Below are 20,160 nucleotides of genomic sequence, written 5' to 3'. Positions count from 1 at the left end.
GCCCCCGCCCCCTGCCCCCCCCGCCTACCTGCTCTCGCTCACCTTGTGTGCTCAGCACCCAGCACAATACCTACAGGAACAAAGTAGGCATTTAATAACTACTGTGAATGAATTAATGAATGCTAAACACCCCTAGAGAAATTAGCTGAATTCAAGTAACATTTTGAAGCTATTATTTTCAAAATCACGTTTTGGAAGTTCCCCTCTTTGACTTCTTGATTAGTTTTCTCTTACATAACTACCACAAACTTAACAGCTCGAAACTACACACATTTATTATCTTGTAGTTTTGCGGCGTGTGTCCTCTGGGTCCTCTGCTGGAGTCCTTACCAGGCTGAAGTCAAGGTGTGGTCTGGGTCTTCCACCTCTTCTAGGCCACACTCCCCTTCCAGCTTCCTGGTGATTGGCCAGATCCAGTTCCTCCCAGGCATAGGGCTGATGGGCCTGCTTTCTTTCTGACTGTCAACAGGGGGCGTTCTCAGCTCATAGAGCAGCGGTTCTCAACTTGTGGGTCACGACCCCTTTGGCGTCGAACGACCCTTTCACAGGGGTCGCCTAAGACCATCCTGCATATCAGATATTTACATTACGATTCATAACAGTAGCAACATTACAGTTATGAAGTAGCAACGAAAATAATTTTATGGTTGGGGTCACAACATGAGAAACTGTATTTAAAGGGCCAGAAGGTTGAGAACCACTGTCGTAGAGGCTATTTGCCGTCTCCTGTCACCTGATTGTCTCCACAACATGGCAACAGCCTTCTTTAAAGCCAGCAGGAGAGTATTTGAAGAAATAATGTCCCAAATTTGTTGAAACAATCTATACAGCTAAGCAGCTCAGGAAACTCCAAGTAGGATTTCAGAGGAGCGCCGCACCTGGACACATCACAGTAAAACCACTGAAAGGTGAAGACAGAGAATCTTTAAACAGCCAGAGGGAAGCAGCTCGGCACACCCCAGTGGTCCTCAGGGTGACCCAGCTGGGTTCGGTTACATCTGCAGTCCCTTCTGCCCTCTACAGCTCGGGCCATGCTCCGTCTTAGTCATGAGCGCCCTTCTCTGCAGGAGGGGACTGTGCAGGCTTGTGCAGCAGGAGACAGGAACCGCGGGCCTTCTCAGTGTTTTGCCTACCAAGTGGGTTGGCAGGAATCTTTCATAGTTACCTGGTTAAGTAGGGAGCTTTATAAACTACCTGCCAGTCGTGATAAGGTTCAACTTAGCAGATGCACCTTCGCTTTCTGGGAGCCATCTGTGAAGGCTTTCCACTGTGCGTGCCCAGCACCAATGAGTAAGCGCTGCAACCGATTCAAATAGGTGTCCTCTGCCCCAAACTACTTGCCCACACATCAGGGCACTGCAGGGTAAGTCTTCCCAGAGTCGCTTTATACGAATGCTGTGTTTTCATGTACCATCATTCTACATTATATAATATAGATACTGTTGTGGGTGATGCAGCTGCCTTACCCAGCATTGGAGATGTATTTGAAAGACTGTCTACAGCAGTGGTTCTCAACCTGTGGGTCGCGACCCCTTTGGGGTTGAACGACCCTTTCACAGGAGTCACCTAAGACCATCGGAAAACACATATATAATTACATATTGTTTTTGTGATTAATCACTATGCTTTAATTATGTTCAATTTGTAACAATGAAATTGGGGGTCACCACAACATGAGGAACTGTATTAAAGGGCCTCAGCATTAGGAAGGTTGAGAACCACTGGTCTACATGAATGTAGTAGCTAAATAAAAAATAGTTAGAAATTGTGATTATTTATTACTCTGCTCTAAGATCTAAAATTGTCATTATCATTTTAAAGCTATAAAAGATAAAACAGGTTATTTTCTTGTTAATCCTCACCCAAGGATATTTTTATTTTTCCATTGATTTTTTTAGAGAGAGTGGAAGGGTGGGAAGGGGAGAGGGAACAAGAGAGGAAGAAAGAGCCCTGGCCGGTTTGGCTCAGTGGATAGAGTGTCAGCCTGTGGACTGAAGGGTCCTGGGTTCGATTCCATTCAAGGGCACATGCCCAGGTTGCGGGCTTGATCCTCAGTAGGGGGGTGCAGGAGGCAGCCGATCAATGATTCTCTCTCATCATTGATGTTTCTATCTCTTTCTCCCTCTCCTTTCCTCTCTGAAGTCAATAAAAATATATTTTTAAAAAAGAGAGAGAGAGAAAGAAAGAAAAACATTGATGTGAGAGAGACACATTGATTGGCTGCCTCCTGCACATGCCCCGACCGGGGCCAGGGATCAGACCTGCAACCTAGGTACATACCCTTGACCGGGACTCCAACCTGTAACCTTTCAGTGCACAGGCTGACACTGTACCCACTGAGCCACCAGGCCAGGGCTGCCTCTGTCACTCTTTAGTGACATGAGCAAGTAATTTAACCTCTGAATCCCTTTTACTTATTTGTAAAATGAGAATAATAACACTTGCTTTAGACATTATTGGGAGGATAGAAAGAGCTGAAGGTGCTTCGTTTGCTGTTGTAGCTCTTGCTGCTACTGCTTGAGGATTGTTTTGGTTTTGTTGTTGCTGTTAGTGGAACAAATTGAAAACCAATTTTTTTTCTGGCATTAGGAAGATTTCTCATCAGTTAAAGGGAGGGTGGTAATGACAGTAGAATTTGAACCACATGTTTATATTTTAGGATTCAGAATCCCTTTGCTTTATCATATGTGATTCTCTAAAATATAGCATCTGCTTTGTCAGAGGAAATAACCGATTAGCCCCCAAATGTTGTGAGAAATGTGGGAAATGAAGATGGCAAAGAAAAGAGGCTGTTCCTGGAGCAGGAAAAGCATATAAATAGCCTTTAAAAGTTGAAATTTCAAAAATTGAAAAAATGTTAAATTACCAATTATAGATTGGCAGTGCGGCCTACTGAAAGCTAAGGATTTTACCATTGATTCATCTCAGCTTAGCTGTGACTGCCCTTTCCGGTCTCACTTTGACCTCTGACCTGTTTCCGCACTAGGGCAAGAAGACTGCTCCTTCCAGGAAGGATCTTGACTGTCAAGGGCCTAGCAAACGATCGAGGCTTAAAACTGGGAGTTGCTACTGTTACTGTTACTGTTCTCCTTAATCTTAGCTTTCGGATCCTACGTGTAGGACATTTTCTAAAAGGAGCCGAATGCTTTTCCAGCTCCCGGTAGCCATGCTTTATTTAAGCACTTCTGCTTCTCTGACGAATCCCCTGCCTTTCCTGTTGTAGTCCCCGCTGCAGCGTAGTCGCGTAGGTGAGGATTTCCCCACTAGGTCAGCTTCAACCTGCTCTGGGCGCGGAGAAGGAAACTTGGAAGAAAATTGTAAACAGGTAGATTTAAAACTGCGCTGATTTGAAAAGATATTTTGCTGTTTGCACTTTAGAATATTAATACTGATTACCCTTGTGGAGACAGGAGATTTTGAAGAAATCTAAAATTAATATAATTCTATGTGAGTGTGTGTGAAGCTGCGGAAATGTTTGTGTTTGGTATGTTTTTATGATTAACTCCCTTTCCAAAGAAAGAGCCACGTCCAGTGCTACCCTATGTTCAGGGACCAGTAAGGGACAGCTTCTAAGTAAGAAATGCCTGACAGTTTTCCAGTACCTTCTCTTTGTGATTTTCTAAAGTGATTTTAATGACAGTCTGAAGGGCATAGTAATAGTTGCTTAAACAGCAAACTCCTCTTCCTCCCCAATTTTAAGTTTCCCCTGAAGCGTTTGCTGGAGCTCCGTGACCCGTCCAGAGGGTTATTTTCTGCTGTGAGGTGCACAGCAGATAACCGGGGGGCTCTCACTCAGCAGCCGTGACATTGGAAGAACCCTTCACCCTCACCCCCCAGAGTCTGTGTAGGGGCATGAATGGGAATCATTTCTTCTTACAGTTGTTACTTAATCGTTAAAATAAATTGTCCTAGCTGTTCAGTAGAAGAAGCCAGCGGCTCTCTGGAGGTTTGTGTGGCTACTTAGTGCCTTTTGCAGAAGGCACGAGTTCAGAGGTGGGACGAGAGCCTGCTCCTCTTGATTCGTTACTGAACGGGAGCCATGCCCAGGCTTTTTCAAATGCGTTTCTCCCCATATTTGGAATTATTTCTTTAGTGAGAGGATATTGATGGTAATGACAAATACAGCTCAGTTTTCTTCTTGGACTCTAGTATTCTAACTTCTCACTGACACAGAGGGTTGTAGATAAAATATTTTAGGACCATATACTTTGATTCCTTTTGAAACTATGATTTAAAATATTTTTAAAATAATATATTTAAATTTCACTTTTTATCCATTTCTGGAGCTTGAATCTCATTAGAAAAATATTTTAGTTTGAAAATAGCTTTAACCTAAGGCATAACTTTTGTGAACTGTATAAAATCATATGCATTTTATATTTTGGAAAATGTAAAAATAAATTATATTTATTTATATATGTAAATCACACACATATACCATCTGTCCATCGAGTTATGTTTTCAAAATTCCCTGTCTTTTTATTTGATTTCTTAAAGAAATTCAACTTTTTATTATTGAGAGAAAGTTCTTTGGTGGGTCAAAGTTAAATCTACTGCACTTTTTCCCCCCACATGACGGAAAGTTACTAATGTTAAGTAGCCATGAGTCAGCACACTTTCTAGGCCCATCATCTTGCAGCCTCCATGGTCCTGAAAGATCCCACTCATCTTGTAATTTACTTCATGTAAAACCTCAAGTGAGTTTGTGGCACTGGGTATCATGTCTGGGAAGCTTGTACTGTTTCCATTTTATCATTTTCAAATGTCATTTTCAGTCAACAAAAAAGTAGTTGCCTAAACTTTCTTATTAGATTTTGGTCAGCATTGACTTCCTCCCCTGCTAAATTAAGTCTGCTTCTTCCTTGCTCTTTGAAGTGCAGTTTTTTCTGCATGCACTTTTCCTAACATCTAATCAATGTGTTTTAAAACGCACAGGTTGCTTTGCATGTTTTTTCTGGAATTTGCTCTTACATAAACATTGAAATCATGTTACTAGTATATTAAATGGGTGGTGAAATGGATTCTTCCAGATAATGATTTATTAAGAATGATACAGTAATGAAATAGAGAACTGTATATTTTAGTACAATTATAATAACATTTTGGTCCTGTCATGAAAGCAACTGGCCTGTTGTGATTTAATTGGAATGGAAAGGTTACTAACGCCTGTGTTTGCAGGTCAAGAGAAAAAGTAAGATACTTTTGCCAAATGCTATGTGTAGTGAATCATTATAGATATGTTTGACATATTGAAAAGTAATTTTTGATTATTCTGTAAAGAACATCCTACTGATGTTTTAACATTCATAATTAATTTTTATTTTTGGTTAAATACATTTGGGTCTTTGGATTTATTTTTCTTTCTCCAGGCATAAACATCAATTTTGTCTTTACTGTACCCAAAATTTTCACATTATAAAAGCATTGAAATATTTTGTGATGCTTATTTCCAAAGAATTTCTCAGCAGATTTTTTTTTGGGGGGGGGTAATATTATATATCATGGGGAAAATATTCACAATAATTACTGCAATCCTAAAAGTTACAGTCTTAGGAAAAATAAATTTATGCTTTTAGTCAAAAGATTTTCATAATGTTCTTTCCTTTCTTTTGACTCTTAGAAATTTGTAAGAAATGCCAGTTAGTACTTAGTAAAATGTTCTTTGGCATAGTTTTTCTAAATCAAACCTATGTAACCAATTCCTTAGGCGTTGTGTTTAGGCTAAGAGTGCCGGCTGCCACCCCAGCACCAGAGCTTGCTGGAGGAGTTCGAGCCTCACGTGGCTGCTATGGCTTCGGCTAATTGCTTTTTCCCACCTGCCGCTGCAGTGGTGCAAGCAGTCCTGCAGTATGTTGTCCCCTAACACGCAAAGGTAGAACGTTTTCTGAAAGGCAGGAGAATACATTTTTCATTTGTATCATGTAATTCTGCTTTGCTTCTCAAAGACTCTCTCCTCAGTTCAGAGGTGTGAAAGTGGGAGTTTTCAGATGCAGTTGAGCTGCCTTTTTCTAGTATTTCTCAGTCACTAGGAGTGGGGTTGAGGGAACTCGGGAGCTTGCTTAGAAGCGTGTGTGTGTCTTTACCAGCTTCATTCCTAGTGCTTGACAGCACAGGGAAGCTTTCGGAGTTTATTATGAATGTGCTACGGAGGTCCAAGGCCGGGGCGTTAAATGCACCCAGGACTTATTTTCCAGCTTGAAGTAACACTATTTAGAGTTGATGATATAATTTTTTTCCAGGTACATTTTATTTTTGTATTTATTTTTATAGCAAAGATGTCCTTTTATTATTTATTTTATTCATATGAAAATGTTTTCTTTTAAAAACAATTTTCATGAACATTTTGACCAAGATATGCTGTTGGACACTCCATAAATTCATCATGTCTTCTTTTCCTAGGCCGCACAGATTGTGCTAATATCGCTGTTTGAATTGAACACTCCTGAATTTACTATGTTACTTGGTGCCTTGCCCAAAACATTCCAGGATGGTGCCACCAAACTCCTGCATAACCACCTCAAGAATTCCAGTAACACCAGTGTGGTGAGTGCTTCGGCCACGTTGGTGCCTGTGTGTACTGGCCATGGCCTCTCTGTGTCCCTCGTCTACAGCTTGCTCTAACAGCCAGCTTGCTTACTCTCTTTTAATAGACTGTGGTTGTCTCAAGAGTGGGAGACCAGTTTTAATCCTGCCATATTCCCAATGAATGAATGAATGAACCTGGTATTTAAATATGGCCATTTTCACCCTGGCCTGTTTGCTAAAAGGTTAGAGCGTCAGCCTGCGGACCAAGGGGGTGGGGCTTCGATTCTGGGTCACAGGCTCAATCCCTGGCCCAATTGGGGTGCATGCAGGAGGCAACCAATTGATAGTCTCGCTTACATCAATGTTTCTCTTTCTCTCTCTCTCTCCTTCCCTCTCTCCCTCCCTTCCTCCCTCCCTCCCTTCCTCATCCCTCCCTCGTCTCTCCCTCGTCTCTCCCTTCCTTCCTCCCCTACTTTCTCTCCAAAAAAATAAAGTCAGTGTAAAAAGTGTCCTTGGGTGAGGATTTTTTTTAAAAAAAAGTAAATGTAGCCATTTTCTTTTTCTGAAAGATTTTTTAATTGATTTTTAGAGAGAGGGGAATGGAGGGAGGGAGGGATTGAGAGAGAGACATTGATGTGAGAGCGAAACATTGATCGGCTGCCTCCTGCACATCTCCTACTGGGGATTGAGCCCGAAACCCGTACATGTGCCCTGACCAGGAATCACACTGGCCCCTTTCAATGCTCAGGATGATGTTCAACCAACAGCCACACCGGCCAGGACAATATGGCCATTTTCTTAAGTTAGGTTATTCAATCAGTTACATATTTTTTTATACTATAGAGATGTAAATGCTCAATTGTGTCTGTTACTCTAGCACAGCTGGCATCAGTTATTCCGTTTCAGGAATGCCTATATGAAAGTCATCTATTTTTTGTTTAATATGCACTTAAAATTGGCCCCAAGGATTTGGAAAAAGAATCATTCTGATTGTACAAATTATGCCCGTGTAGACACACGTGGATGAAAAGGCCAAGGGAAAAGTGGGCCATATTCTCTATTTAGCCCTGGAGTAATGATGCTTATTCTGCCTTCACCCCAGAGCTCTCCGAGCAACACAATTGGCCGGACTCCCTCCCGACACAACAGCAGCAGGACCAGCCCCCTGACCTCACCCACCAACTGTTCCCATGGGGGCCTGTCTCCAAGGTAATGGGATTCGACAGAAGTGAAGACACTGAAGTGTAGCCTATTTTTATAGTTTTTACCAAGCTTAATACCAAAAAGTGTATGGGTATCAGGAGATCATGGATTCCGGTCCTCAGCCAAATCTTAACTGAGTAATTTTGGGCAACATCTACAGTGAATTGCGTGATTTGTACTGAATGTTCTCTGAGTTTCTTCTAACTCTGAGCACGGTCCAGTACTTTAAAGGTTTTGAAGCTAAGAAGTTACATTTAGCACAGCTACACATAGAAATCGTTAGAGACTCATCGCCAGTCCTCGAAGTGGCGGGAGCCCTTGAAGAGGGTGTTTAGTCATCTGCACAAGCCCTCCGAGCCCGCCCACACAGAGTCTGGGGTAGTTTTCCAGCCCAGTGCCCCTTGCAAGCATAGTTGCTGTCATTCTGGGCTCACGTTTGCAGCAGGCTGCTGCTCTGGAGGAGGGAGTAAGAACCCGAGAACTGAACTTGGAGCAGCATCTCCGACTGGTGAACACTGGCTTGGCGGAGTCTAAGGCAGTGTCTCTGCCTCGGGACCGGTGGTTAACACTGCTCCTCCCGGCCAGGGTCGCAGCAGTCTCAGGTGGCCCTGGGGACCCGGCATGTGCTGGAGGCCCCCAGGACCCCCACCTGGACCTGCCAGCGCCGTACGGGGACCCGGCATGTGCTGGAGGCCCCCAGGACCCCCACTCAGAGTAGTGACTCTCTAGGCCAGACTTTGTAGGTAAGAGCCAGAGCCTGGACCTGCCAGCGCCGTACATGCTGTGCTGTCTACAAGAAGTCCAGGTCTTTGGGATCACTGACAGCAAGAGTTAAGGGGCTGTGTCTTAAGGGTTGCTGACATCAAGATCTTAAAATTATAAGAAAATGCTGCAAGTATGCCATTTTCCCTTTAAGGATTACCTCTCTAGTAGGAAGATAATCAAAACATAAGAGCCTTTAAATTTTTATTTTTAGATAATCAAGAGTCTCCCTTACTCCTCTGTTCTTACCAGTGAATTTCTCTTCAGTTCCTCGGGTTATCGTATAAATATTTTGGGATATATCAAACTTGTACTTTTCTCTTAGTGAAACAAAGTGTTCTATCCGCTTATAGTAATAGTGTCCTACTGTTGATATTGCCTTAAGTTTATTCATCCCAAAGTCCCCCTCCCAGCACTATAAGTAGATTAAAGTCTGATGTTCTGACTCCAAGTCTGGGCTGTTGTCATGATTCAGCAGCAAGCCACTCTAATGAGACATTGGAGACCAGGAACTCATGAGAATGTGTCTGCCTTTCCGCAGGTGTGGCTGAGGCTCGCCGGCCACTTGTTTTTCATGCTAACATCTCCATGTGTGTCACAGTGTATGATTGTCTTCAGTGGCCCAGGGTCAGTGCTAGCAGCAAAGTCACAGAGTTCTCTGGCTATAAATTGTTGCTTCTGGAAGTGATACTTGCACCATCAATGGGAAATCTGTTCTTTCATAATACACAGATCATACTTCTTATGTTTTAGCTATTTCATTATCAGGGTGGTACACTCTCTAGGTAATAAGCAAAAGGTAAAACAAATTAAGTATTTTATTAATTGTGCTAATAGTCTAAGTAAAAGATTGTTGGGAGCTGCTAGCATAATTTATTAGAGCTAAGTATTAATCTCATGGATCCCTAAATTAACAAAAATTTTATTTTTTCCAGATAGTCATTCATTCTTAATTGGCTTAACTTTAATGTTTACTGCTAGGGTTACAGGTCAGTAGAAGAAATGAAGAGATTTATTTTCTATATTAAAACCTCCAAGTGTGGCCTAAATAGTTTTTTGGTTGAAAAATTCTTTAGGGAATTACTTAGTTATGTAGTTTCTTTTTTTCTTTCTTAAATATATTTTTATTGATTTCAGAGAGGAAGGGAGAGGGAGAGAGAGATAGAAACATCAATGATGAGAGAGAATCCTTGATGGGCTGCCTCCTGCACGCCCCCCACTGGAGATCAAGCCTGAAACCCAGGCATGTGCCCTGATCGTGACCTCCTGGTTCACAGGGTGACACTCACCACTGAGCCACGCCCGCTGGGCCTTTCTTTCTTTTTTAAAAGCATGTGTCCTAGTCAGTGCCTAACTAGCTAGATGGGCTGAGCCAAGTTTGTACTCATTTAGAGAAATGTTTTTCTCAACTAAAACTGCCCCAAGTAGGAAAAACGGCCTCACAGCATCACATCACTGGAAATATTCAAATAGGCAATATACTTCCTACCAGGAAAACTCTAAGAGAAAGGAACTTTTGCACTCACTGGGAGAATGGACCTGTCGCCGACTCCCGAGGAGGCGGTCTCTCGGGCTCTGGAAGTGCCCGTTCTCTTGGCCTGTGCACTTGCGGCCACCATGACAGTGGCTTTCCACACTGAAGGGGAGAAGTCAGCGCTGGTTGTTTTTTAATCTAATACTGAGTTTCAAAATGAACTATTATTAGTTTTTTCTCCAAAAATTCTATCCTTGAATCATGATGGTAGTAATAAGGAAATATTTTAAAAAGATGGGGGGGATCTAATTTGGTAGTTGTTTTTTTTTAATCACTAGTGAAGAAGTCACTTTTATTAAGCCAATAGTATTAGATAAGCCATAGCTAACAGGCTAAACTTTTGTGGCACATTCCATTCCTTGTGTCTGTGAGGGAGGAACTACTGCTTATTCTCATCTAGTCAACAAATACTCTGGGTATTTGGAGAGGAGAGTTCTGACCTGCAGTTTTCACCATTGAACACACTACCCCGTGTGGTTTATGTTGAATGGAAGCAGAGTTGCAAGGACTTCAGAAATCCATTGCCTTGAAGATAAAAAAATATGTGCCGTCCTCACTCGGTGCTGGCAGACCTGCCGCAGAGCGAGTGGCACTGCGAGGTGACCCGGACTTCAGAAATCCATTGCCTTGAAGATAAAAAAATACGTGCCATCCTCACTCCGGTGCTGGCAGACCTGCTGCAGAGCGAGTGGCACTGCGAGGTGACCTCTGCCACCCTGGCAGTCCCAGGTCCTCGGGGGGTTTACACTCACCACCAGAGGATCAGGACCGTCCGTAGAATCAAAGTGGGTGCATGGGGAGCCCAGCCTTCCGTAGGAGGGAGCAGAGTTCCGGCCTGAGAGGGTTGCCCTCCCCCAACCCAGTGTGTGACGTAGGGACAGTTCTTAGCCCCTTTAAGGCACAGGGACTCGCATCTCCACACTTCATTTGTCTACGAAATGGGGCCATGACTGTCCTCAGGTGGAGATAAACTTTGTGCTCCTGCTTGTAGCACTGCGAGGAACCGGCAGGGGGCGGTGTGTGCGGTGTCCTTGCGCCCGGCCTCCCCCAGCCTCCTGTCCCCTGTCCAGCCGGGCTGCCCCAGCCTTTCCCAGGCCCCTGGTTGTAAGAACTGCCGGCAGGGCGCCTGGCAAGCCCAGGTCACATAGTGCCCTGTGCGAGGGAAGAGGAATACTTGTGTTCGCAGGTGATTCCAGTCTTCACATGAGGTGGCAGGAGCGGAGGACTGGACCTGGGGTGCCCTCTGAGCTGGCTAGCTGAGCGTTGGCGCCTAGCCTTCCAGTGGTGACGTTACTGTTTCAGGAGGAAATGGCTTGTGGCAGCCTCAGAATTCCCGTCTGATTGGATCCCAGCCTCTGGCCACAAGGACACGTCCTCTGAGTCTTCCTGCTATAGTTCCTTTGGTCCCATTTGAATTAAGGCCTGTAGTTCTTTCTTTGGTTCTTTCTAAAACAAGTGATTACGTGATCTGACACGGAATATCCATGTATTTTTTTAAGTGCCTATCATGTCCTTCCCAATGTAGGCGTGTGCACAGGCTTCACTCAGAATCTCCTGTGATTTAAAAATGTAAATGCATGACCGAAGGGGAAAGGATAGTCTCGATAAGACTATCGAGGCCAAATTGTAACCAGAAAAAGTGTTCTTTTTCCCTGTGTGGTGAAATATTAACTTTGCTCCAATGAATTTCGATAGAACTTGGTCAAGGAAAGAGCACTCTAAGACACTTAGAACGTAGCATCTTCCTCCTCCCTTCCCCTTTGCCTTTTTTTGTTTCTCTTTCTGATTTTCCTCTTCTGATCACTGCAGTCGGTTATGGGGTTGGAGTGCCGATGGGCTATCGAAGCACCCCCCTCCCCTTTCTCAGCCCAACTCCATTCCCACCGCTCCCTCCCACAAGACTCTCAGGCGCTCTTACTCTCCCAGGTAACAAGCTACCTGTCAACTCGTCTGAGGTGTCACAATATTATTGCATCCCCAAGGTCGTCTCAGTCTTTGAAAGCCTCTCAGCTGCCTCCAGTGGCCCTGCTTTGGCTTCGACTAGCAGGAGGAGAGCCTTGGTGAGAAGCGTGAGCAGGTGCGTGATCCTTGTCGGACCTCGTGAGTGCGGTTCCTCCCGTGTCACAAGGACTGAGGACCCTGTTATCAGCATCTCCCGTGCGAGTCTAGCCCGGTGCGGTGCTCAGCCCCCAGGAGGTGCCAGGCAGTGCGTGAAGTCAGGCAGCCACAGCAGTTTCCTCAGCCTTCTTCTCAGGGTCCAAGGCATTCCCACCAAGAGCAAGTCAGACCTGCTCTTCCCAGACTCCACCTGCGGCTCTCAGGCCTGCTGGCGAGAGTGTGGACTGACAACTGGGTAATGGCCGGTCACCTGGTGATTGTCTCAGGACACAGACCCAGAAAGGAAGCCCCGCGAAGGGAAGGGCGTTTAGGTGCCTCTCCGGGGAGGCCGGCCCCTAGCAGGAGGGCTGTTGGTGTCCTCACCAGCCCCTGCTGCAGTGGGACAGTGCAGCTGAGTCTGGGGAAGGGGAGGGGCCTGCTTCAGATGGTAAGTCCGGGGCACAGGCAGGGCCAGGTGTTCCTACAGACAGCGGCAGGTCTCTTCGTGCTTCGTGTAAGGTTCCGAGACCAAAGAACCCGGCCCTGAAGGCTGCGGTCGGCAGGGCAGGGCAGCTTTGGTGGCGGTGCTGTGTCCGATGGGCTTGTGCCCTCGCTGGGGCGGCGAGCGTGAAGCTCCATTCTGAGCGCTGCAGAGAAGATGACAGCGAGGCTGTACGCGGCAAACAGTCACTGAGCGTTTTAACGTCTTTCTTTTGAAACATGCTGTCTAAAGTCACTTCTGACGTGGAGAGAACCCTGCAAGACTGTAGGTAGGCACGGTTAGGCCAGGGCACACCGAGGGAGGTGTCCCTCTGTCCTCAGCGTTAGTAACGTTAGTAACGATGTCGCTACACTTCCTTTTTGTAAAAATATATTTTATTGATTTTTTACAGAGAGGAAGGGAGAGGGATAGAGAGTTAGAAACATCGATGAGAGAGATCAGCTGCCTCCTGCACACCTCCTACTGGGGATGTGCCCGCAACCAAGGTACATGCCTTTGACCAGAATCGAACCTGGGGCCTTTCAGTCCACAGGCCAGTGCTCTATCCACTGAGCCAAACCGGTTAGGGCTCCTTTTTTTTAAGATTAATCAGGCCTCAAGTTATAAGACCAGTTTAATGTCTCCCGGTAAACTGTGCCCTAATGGGCACCAAGCTTCATCCCACCAGTCTCCCCAGCCAGCCGCCATGCCCTCCGAGGGTGCCCTGTTCCTAGAATCCTCATTCGCACGTGGCACAGTAATGCAGCTGACGTTTAACAAATCCTGGACCTTATGCAACCATTGGGAGAGAGGTGGCGAGCTTTTACAGTTAGAAAACCTAGTGCTCACATAAAACCAAGAGGAAATCTAAGTCTGTCTCTTTGCTCTATACCAAAACCCTATTTATTTCATAACAAGGACCAGTTATCCTTTTTCTATACCCTAGTATCTTTTCCCTACAAAATAACAAAGAAAACCTAAGGAGACAATTGCTTGTCTCCGGTTTCTCTTCCTTGGCAATCTGACCTCGTGCACCTCCCCGCCCAGGATCCGCACCCTTCACAGCCTGCGGCCCAGGGCTGTGTTGTGCTCAGTGTTGGGTGCCTGGCTGACCCCAGGTCAGTGACTGCTGGCCAGTGGAGCCACTCTTGCTAATCTGAAGGCTCCTGAGGCAAACTTTCTGAGCTCTCATCACAGGTTTACAGGGACAGGGCCTGGCCTTGCCCTAAGGGTCATTCCCGGAGCTGTCTCCGAGCTGAGTGCGGGGCAGGTGACAGGCCGGGCTACCCCCGAGTGAAGCTGCTGCGTGTGTCTTGCTGCTCCCCCAGCGTGTGGCTTGTTGGGGCCACAGTGTCTACAGTTCCCTGATGACGACATTCACGGGAGTTTCCTTTTTCTGTATGAAATGAGGGCTCCGAGGTGTTGACTTGAAAAAAGACAAATCAAGCCAAAGCATAAAATAGCCAAGAAAGTACCCTGTTTCCTGTTCGAGGGAAACAATGATCGCTCTCACCTGGAGCTCACAGTTTTCGCTTCGTACCAAGGAGCCCTTCGAGACCTCAGCTAGCGAGTCTGAAAGGAGCGCAGCCTGGCCTCGGCCATGCACATGGGCTCCTGCAGGGAAGTCTGCCCTGCTTTAGTAATTGACAGTAAGGAGGAGCATGAGCCGGCAGAATCCTTTGCTTTCTCTTTTAAAAAGAGGCTACTATAACGCTAAAGTTATGTGAACTGAAATGAATTATTCTAAGGAGGTTCAGATGAAGAAAAATGAGATGAATTACGTGAAAGTTAACATCATCTGAAGCGACATATGGAAAATAATATTGTGACATCCCTTAAAAAGCTGAACGTCATCACTTCCTCCTGCCCATCCCATCGTTCTTTCTTTTCTTTTTTTTCTTTTTGGTGTGTGTGTGCATGGGCTATGTTATTAGTTTTGGTTGTTTTGATTCAGAGTATTTTAAGACATCTTTTTACATCTTATATACATATTTTTTGTTTATTCAGTCTTTATATATTAAAAATAGTGTACTGGCCAGATGTATAAATGCTTTTGCTCATACATAAGCTGGGATTGTGGTGTTTGAGGAGCTCATGGAGCAATAACGTTGGAGATTTAGAAGGACTGGAAATCTTGAATTCTGTTCAAGTTTTTATCCACCTCCTGTCAGTGTATACATGGAATTTTAGCTGTATGTTCAGGTTCATTCCTTTTTTGTTTGACGCCAGAGCCAATCTTTGAGTTGATATGTTTGTGAACTGGCCGAGTACAGTTAGGGTGTGTATTTTCTTTCATCAGAACAGAAAAGTGCGTTCTGTCTGGGCCGGTTCTGCAATTTTAGGCAGCTAGCTTCCATCTCTAAGAGTGAATTCGCCTGACGCTCCAGCGGAACCTGACTAGCCTAGAAAACGCTTGCATCGTGGCACCCTCAGGCAGCCTGACCACTCCAAGTGAGAACTGTCCAAAGCCCTCTTGCTTGCCTGCCCAAGCTTTTAAAAAACAACAATAGACAGGGGAGGGGCTTAGGAAGTGTGTTTGTTTTTAAGTGACAGGAAACTTACCTCTGTGAGGGGTGGATTGTGCTGTCCTGTGGAAGGGCTCCTGCCAGTGGGTGCTTAATTCACTATTTCTCTTTAGAGGAGCAGAAAGAGTGCCGTCCTTAGTAATGGTGAAAGCTTCCTTATATACAGCCAAGGACTCTTTAGTGTTCCTAGCAATCCTCCGTGTAGCTCAGGACTTTTTGCAGCCACATAGACCACACAACTGATTTTGTCCTGGGTATTTTTTGAAACAAGTGACATCTTAACTAAGTTATAGTTGTACTTGTCTTTGTTGAGTGTTCCTTCACGTTTTGCTTTCTTTATATTCTTGTATTTTTTCTGTGCTTTTAAAATATATTCTTAGTGAGGGGCAGTTGATGGTTTTTGTTCTTGGGATTTTCAATTTCAGTGTACTTTTCAGACACCTAAAGGCCACTTGTTGATACACTGCATTACACCAAAGGCTGGTTAGGATTTTTGCTTCATTTCATCTTAGTTATGCTAAATTTTTTTTAAAAATGACATCAGTTGACAATCACTTTTCTTTAAGGGACAGATAATTTTGGTTTTTTTAAAAATGGTTTTAAACATGCATCTAGAAACTGACTCATCTTTATAAGATTGGCTCTTATTATAAAACTCCAAAATAAGCATCTACAAGGATTTGATATTCCCAACAAGTTCCTGGGTTAGCTAGCCGAGTTAGACTCTCAGGAGCCCAGTGGTAAGGTGGAGGTGACTTCAACTTATAGGGTTGGTGTTTTAGTTTTATATTTGTTTAGTTTTTATTGATTTCAGAGAGGAAGAGAGAGAGAGAGAAACATCAGTGATGAGAGAGAATCATTTATCGGCTGCCTCCTGCACGCCCCCTTCTGAGGATCAAGCCCACAACCTAGGCATGTGCCCTGACTGGGAATTGAACCCTGATCTCCTGGTTCATAGGTCCGTGCTCAACCACTGAGTCACACCAGCTGGGCGGTAACACAGGATTTTATGTACAAGTTTCTGATACTGGTGAGCGTAACCCAGCTTGGTAAAGTCATTTGCTTTGCTCCTCTGAAATCTGTTTGTAATCTAGCTTTACTTTGAAGTGCCCATTCCTTTTCATTTAAGTTTGTACATTTGAGACCAGTAACAACCAATCTACTTTCTTCCATGCTCAAGATATGCCGGTTATTTTTCCACTTTCATTACCTCGTGCATTCAGTCACCAGTTGTCACTCTTTGAGTTCTTGCATCCTCGTGGTTGTTTCCCACTGGTTCTAATTGTGTGTTATGCAATGTGTTAGGACCAGGCTTGACAGGGAAGGTGTGTACTTGTCCCCCAGTGGTGCTCTAATAACAGATGTCTTCTTTTCATTCCACCTAAATCACCGAAAGAAGCAAAACTATACCTTACTCCATAAATTATTAGAAGAAATGTATGCACACATCTCAATTCTATGCATATGCCTCAATTTAAGAAAGAAAATATTTTGATCTTTAGCTTGCTGGACAATGATACAGAGAACCTGAACTCTGAAGAAATCTATAGTTCTTTGCGTGGAGTTACAGAAGCCATTGAAAAGTTTAGTTTTCGAAGCCAAGAGGATCTGAATGAGCCAATTAAACGAGATGGCAAGAAAGACTGTGATATTGTAAGTATCCCCGGACTAATAGAGAACTGTATATCGATTAAGTGGTGATTAATGATTCTTCTGAACACTGACCACTGCCATTCCTGAGCTGCATCGTTATTTTTAGCGTGTAATAGAAAGGATTATTTTTAGAGGCCCAAGGCAATTTTGAGTTAGCCTTGCTATCTTTGTGAAAAATGTTAAATACCTTTGTTCTCAGTTTGCTTTTGTTTGTGCTGGTCATATTTTTGTTCCTGTGATGTGATAAAAATTGTGAGCCTGAATCAGATACCAGCATGGCTGAGTGGGAGCTCTAATCTCATGCGGAGGCAGGCAGATAAGCAGGAGATTGTGGTGCATGTGGTGGGTGGTCGGGCTCAGCACCAAGACCCACCAGGACCAGTCTCGGTGCCCAGGAGGATCTGCAAGTGATGAAGCATGAAAGCCAAGTAGGAGGTTGTAGTCAGAGCAGGGGGAGAAGGTGGAGAGATGGGAGTGGTTCCCCCTGAGTGGAGAGAGGGAGCATGCTGTGTTTGGGGGAGGTCTGCAGAAGGGGCTCAGACGGGCTCACCCCAGGGGGATTTCCAGCCATGTCTTGACTTCACTGGGGACACTGGAGAGTCTGTGAAGGATTTTAACTGGGGACGTGGCATGGTCACATGAAGTTTTGGGAAGATTGCTTTCACTCAGATGGAGAATTATTCCAAGGCATTTGGGTTCAGTAGGAGAAAAGCAGGAATAGAAGAGTTACAGGTCTGACTAGGACTCATGAGTAGGTGCCAGTGCAATTCAATGAGAAAATTTCATAGCAGGAGGGAAAAAGTGTATGATAACCCCTTTGAATACATGTGACTCCTAAGACCTGCAGGGCATCCAAGCAGACGTATCCATTAGGCCTCTGGATATGGCCGTCTGAAGTTTAGGCCAGCGAGTGAGGCTGGAGACAGACTTGAGGGGCATTGATTGACTAGTTGCTCCATGGGAACCAAAGAAAAGCCAATGAAATCAACCAGGTAAAGGGTAAAGGCAAAATCCAAAGCAGCACCAACACTAAGGAAGAAGTTGGAAGAACAGCTGGAGAGGAAGGGAGGCCCGAAGCGCGTGGTGAATGGTGTTACAGGGAACTCTCGGGAGGAAGTTGTGGCGAAGGGATCCCACCAGTCAGACCCGGAGGGAAGGGCTCCATTGGATTTTTAATTTACTATATACGTGCAAATTCCACGTTAACCTGAAACACAGGAAACACATGCTCATTCACCAGTGTTTTGACATAGAGCCAAGACCTTTCCTTTGAGAAGGGGCCCACCGTTTACTTTCCTGTTCTTCTTAAGTAATCACAGTCCACACTTTACAGGTTTTGTTTCTCTCAGGAGTCCATTGGACTTTGTGAGCATGGTTCCGGAAGGGTTGAAAGTGGGTTGAAGCGTGAACAAACTGGGGAGAGAAGAGGGCGTTGGGGTGTTCCCCGTGGGAGAGGCCTGACCTGCGTGAATGCCAGTGGGCCAGAGAGAGAAGAAAGCTCCCTGTGCAGGGGAGGGTCCATTGGTGGACACGGCCCCTGAGGACATGGAGGGATGCGATCTGGGCCCTGCCGAGGAGCTAGCCTTGGCCACAAAGGAGGGGCAGGAAGACGGAGGGTCCTTCCCCCTCTATCTGCCCCCCCCCACAACAGCTCCCACTCTCTGTGCCATAGGTGGAGAGAGGCCTGGCACTGGGCTGCTGGGAGGGCCTGGGAAAGGTTTCCAAGTAGCTGGGGGTCAGGGCAGGGCTCTGCCTAGTGAGCAGACATCCTGTAGGAACAGAAGCCACTCTGGGAGGAGGTGGGTGCCTGGGTATTACTTGTCCCAACTATATATGTGACAGATAGCCAACACATAATATTTTAAAAGTGTGAAAAGAAGTCACCATCTCTAGAGATAATGAACTTTAACGTTTTACTGTGCATTTTTCTATTTCTTTATGTGTATTTATACATTAATGTGTTTCAGGGCGTGTGCAGAGTATTTTTAAAATAAAAGTGACATCTGCCCTAGCTAGTTTGGCTCAGTGGATAGAGCGTCAGCCAGTGGACTGGAGGGTTCCGGGTTCAGTTCCGGTCAAGAGCACATGCCTGGGTTGTAGGCTCCATCCCCAGTGGGAGGAGTGCAGGAGGCAGCCAATCAATGATTCTCTCTCATCATTGATGTTTCTATCTCTCCCTCTCCCTTTCTCTCTGAAATCAATAAAAATATATTTTAAAAATAAATAAATTAAAATAAAAGTGGCATCAAAGTGTGCATCCTGTTTCACAAGGACACGAGTGCTGTCCTCCAGTGCTCTTCCCTGTGCCTTCTGGGGCTGGGTGGTAATCCTCATGGATGTGCCATAGTCATGTCCCCAGTGCCCTGTTTTTTGGAACGTTTAAGTGTTTTCAACTTTTTAGAGCATAAAAGTACTGTGCTGAGAGTTGAAAGGAATGAAGCGTGGTAGTGAGAAGTGAGAGGTGGGCCAGGAAGCCTCGGCACTTCCAGGGTGGGAGGAGCAGAGGCTGGAGAGGAAGCAGCGAGGCCAGAGGAGAACCTGATGCAGACACAGGGCTGTCCCACTGGAGGGGGGGCCTCCGGGAGCATGAGAAGAGGCAGTGACAGCGAGGAGTTGAGGTTTACCACTCAACCTCTTGGCCACTGGTAACCAGGTTTTTAACTATGAAGCTGAGGTAGATCTAATACTGTGTTGAAGGTGGGACTCGGGAGCCAGTCTGCCTCTTCGTAAGCTTGACCAGTGACTGGTCTGAGGAGGCAGACGCTCACGCGTGGGCATCAGAGCCAGGGGAGGTGGTTCACAGAAGCAGAGATGCCAGCTTTGTTTCAAGTAGAAGTTGCAACACTTAGTGCCAGAAAGTCTAGAGCAGTGGTTCTCAACCTTCTGGCCCTTTAAATACAGTTCCTCATGTTGTGACCCCCAACCATAAAATTATTTTCGTTGCTACTTCATAACTGTAATGTTGCTACTGTTATGAATCGTAATGTAAATATCTGATATGCAGGATGGTCTTAGGCGACCCCTGTGAAAGGGTCTTTCGACCGCCAAAGGGGTCTCGACCCACAGGTTGAGAACCGCTGGGCTAGAGGGACATGTGGCAGCATGGCAGATTGTCACCATCATTGTGGAACTTAGTAAAGTGACTTTTAGCAAAAGGACTTTAGTTTCATAGCCTTTAGTGATCTATCTTCTAACAAGCTCAGCAAAAAGAAAAAGGATAAGTTTTTACGCAAAGTAGTTTGTTTTAGTATCTACACTAATAAAAGAGAAACATGGTAATTAGCGTACGACCGCTACCCTTTTCATTGGCTATCAGTGAGTAATATGCAAATTAACTGTCAGCCAAGATGGCGGCCAGCAGCCAGGCACTGAAGCGAGCA

General features: G+C 45.2%; 1 protein-coding gene across 23 annotated transcripts in view; it reads left to right on the top strand.

Moving 5' to 3' along the window:
- CLASP1 (cytoplasmic linker associated protein 1) overlaps nt 1-20,160 on the top strand; it is a 285,149-nt gene that overhangs the window by 217,219 nt on the left and 47,770 nt on the right. For 22 of the 23 annotated variants that reach the window (XM_014547896.1, XM_014547897.1, XM_014547893.1 and 19 more), the window contains 4 exons: nt 6,400-6,543; nt 7,628-7,734; nt 11,834-11,950; nt 16,630-16,780. In XM_014547896.1, coding sequence (XP_014403382.1) covers nt 6,400-6,543; nt 7,628-7,734; nt 11,834-11,950; nt 16,630-16,780 — 519 coding nt within the window. The remainder of the gene's footprint in view (nt 1-6,399; nt 6,544-7,627; nt 7,735-11,833; nt 11,951-16,629; nt 16,781-20,160) is intronic. The other variant, XM_014547906.1, reaches the window with a different exon arrangement.

The sequence above is a fragment of the Myotis brandtii genome, unplaced genomic scaffold, assembly GCF_000412655.1.
Source record: "Myotis brandtii unplaced genomic scaffold, ASM41265v1 scaffold488, whole genome shotgun sequence".
In the NCBI taxonomy this organism is placed as follows: Eukaryota; Metazoa; Chordata; class Mammalia; order Chiroptera; family Vespertilionidae; genus Myotis; species Myotis brandtii.
Note: the sequence above shows the minus strand (reverse complement) of the source record. Positions and strands in the feature narration are given on the sequence as shown.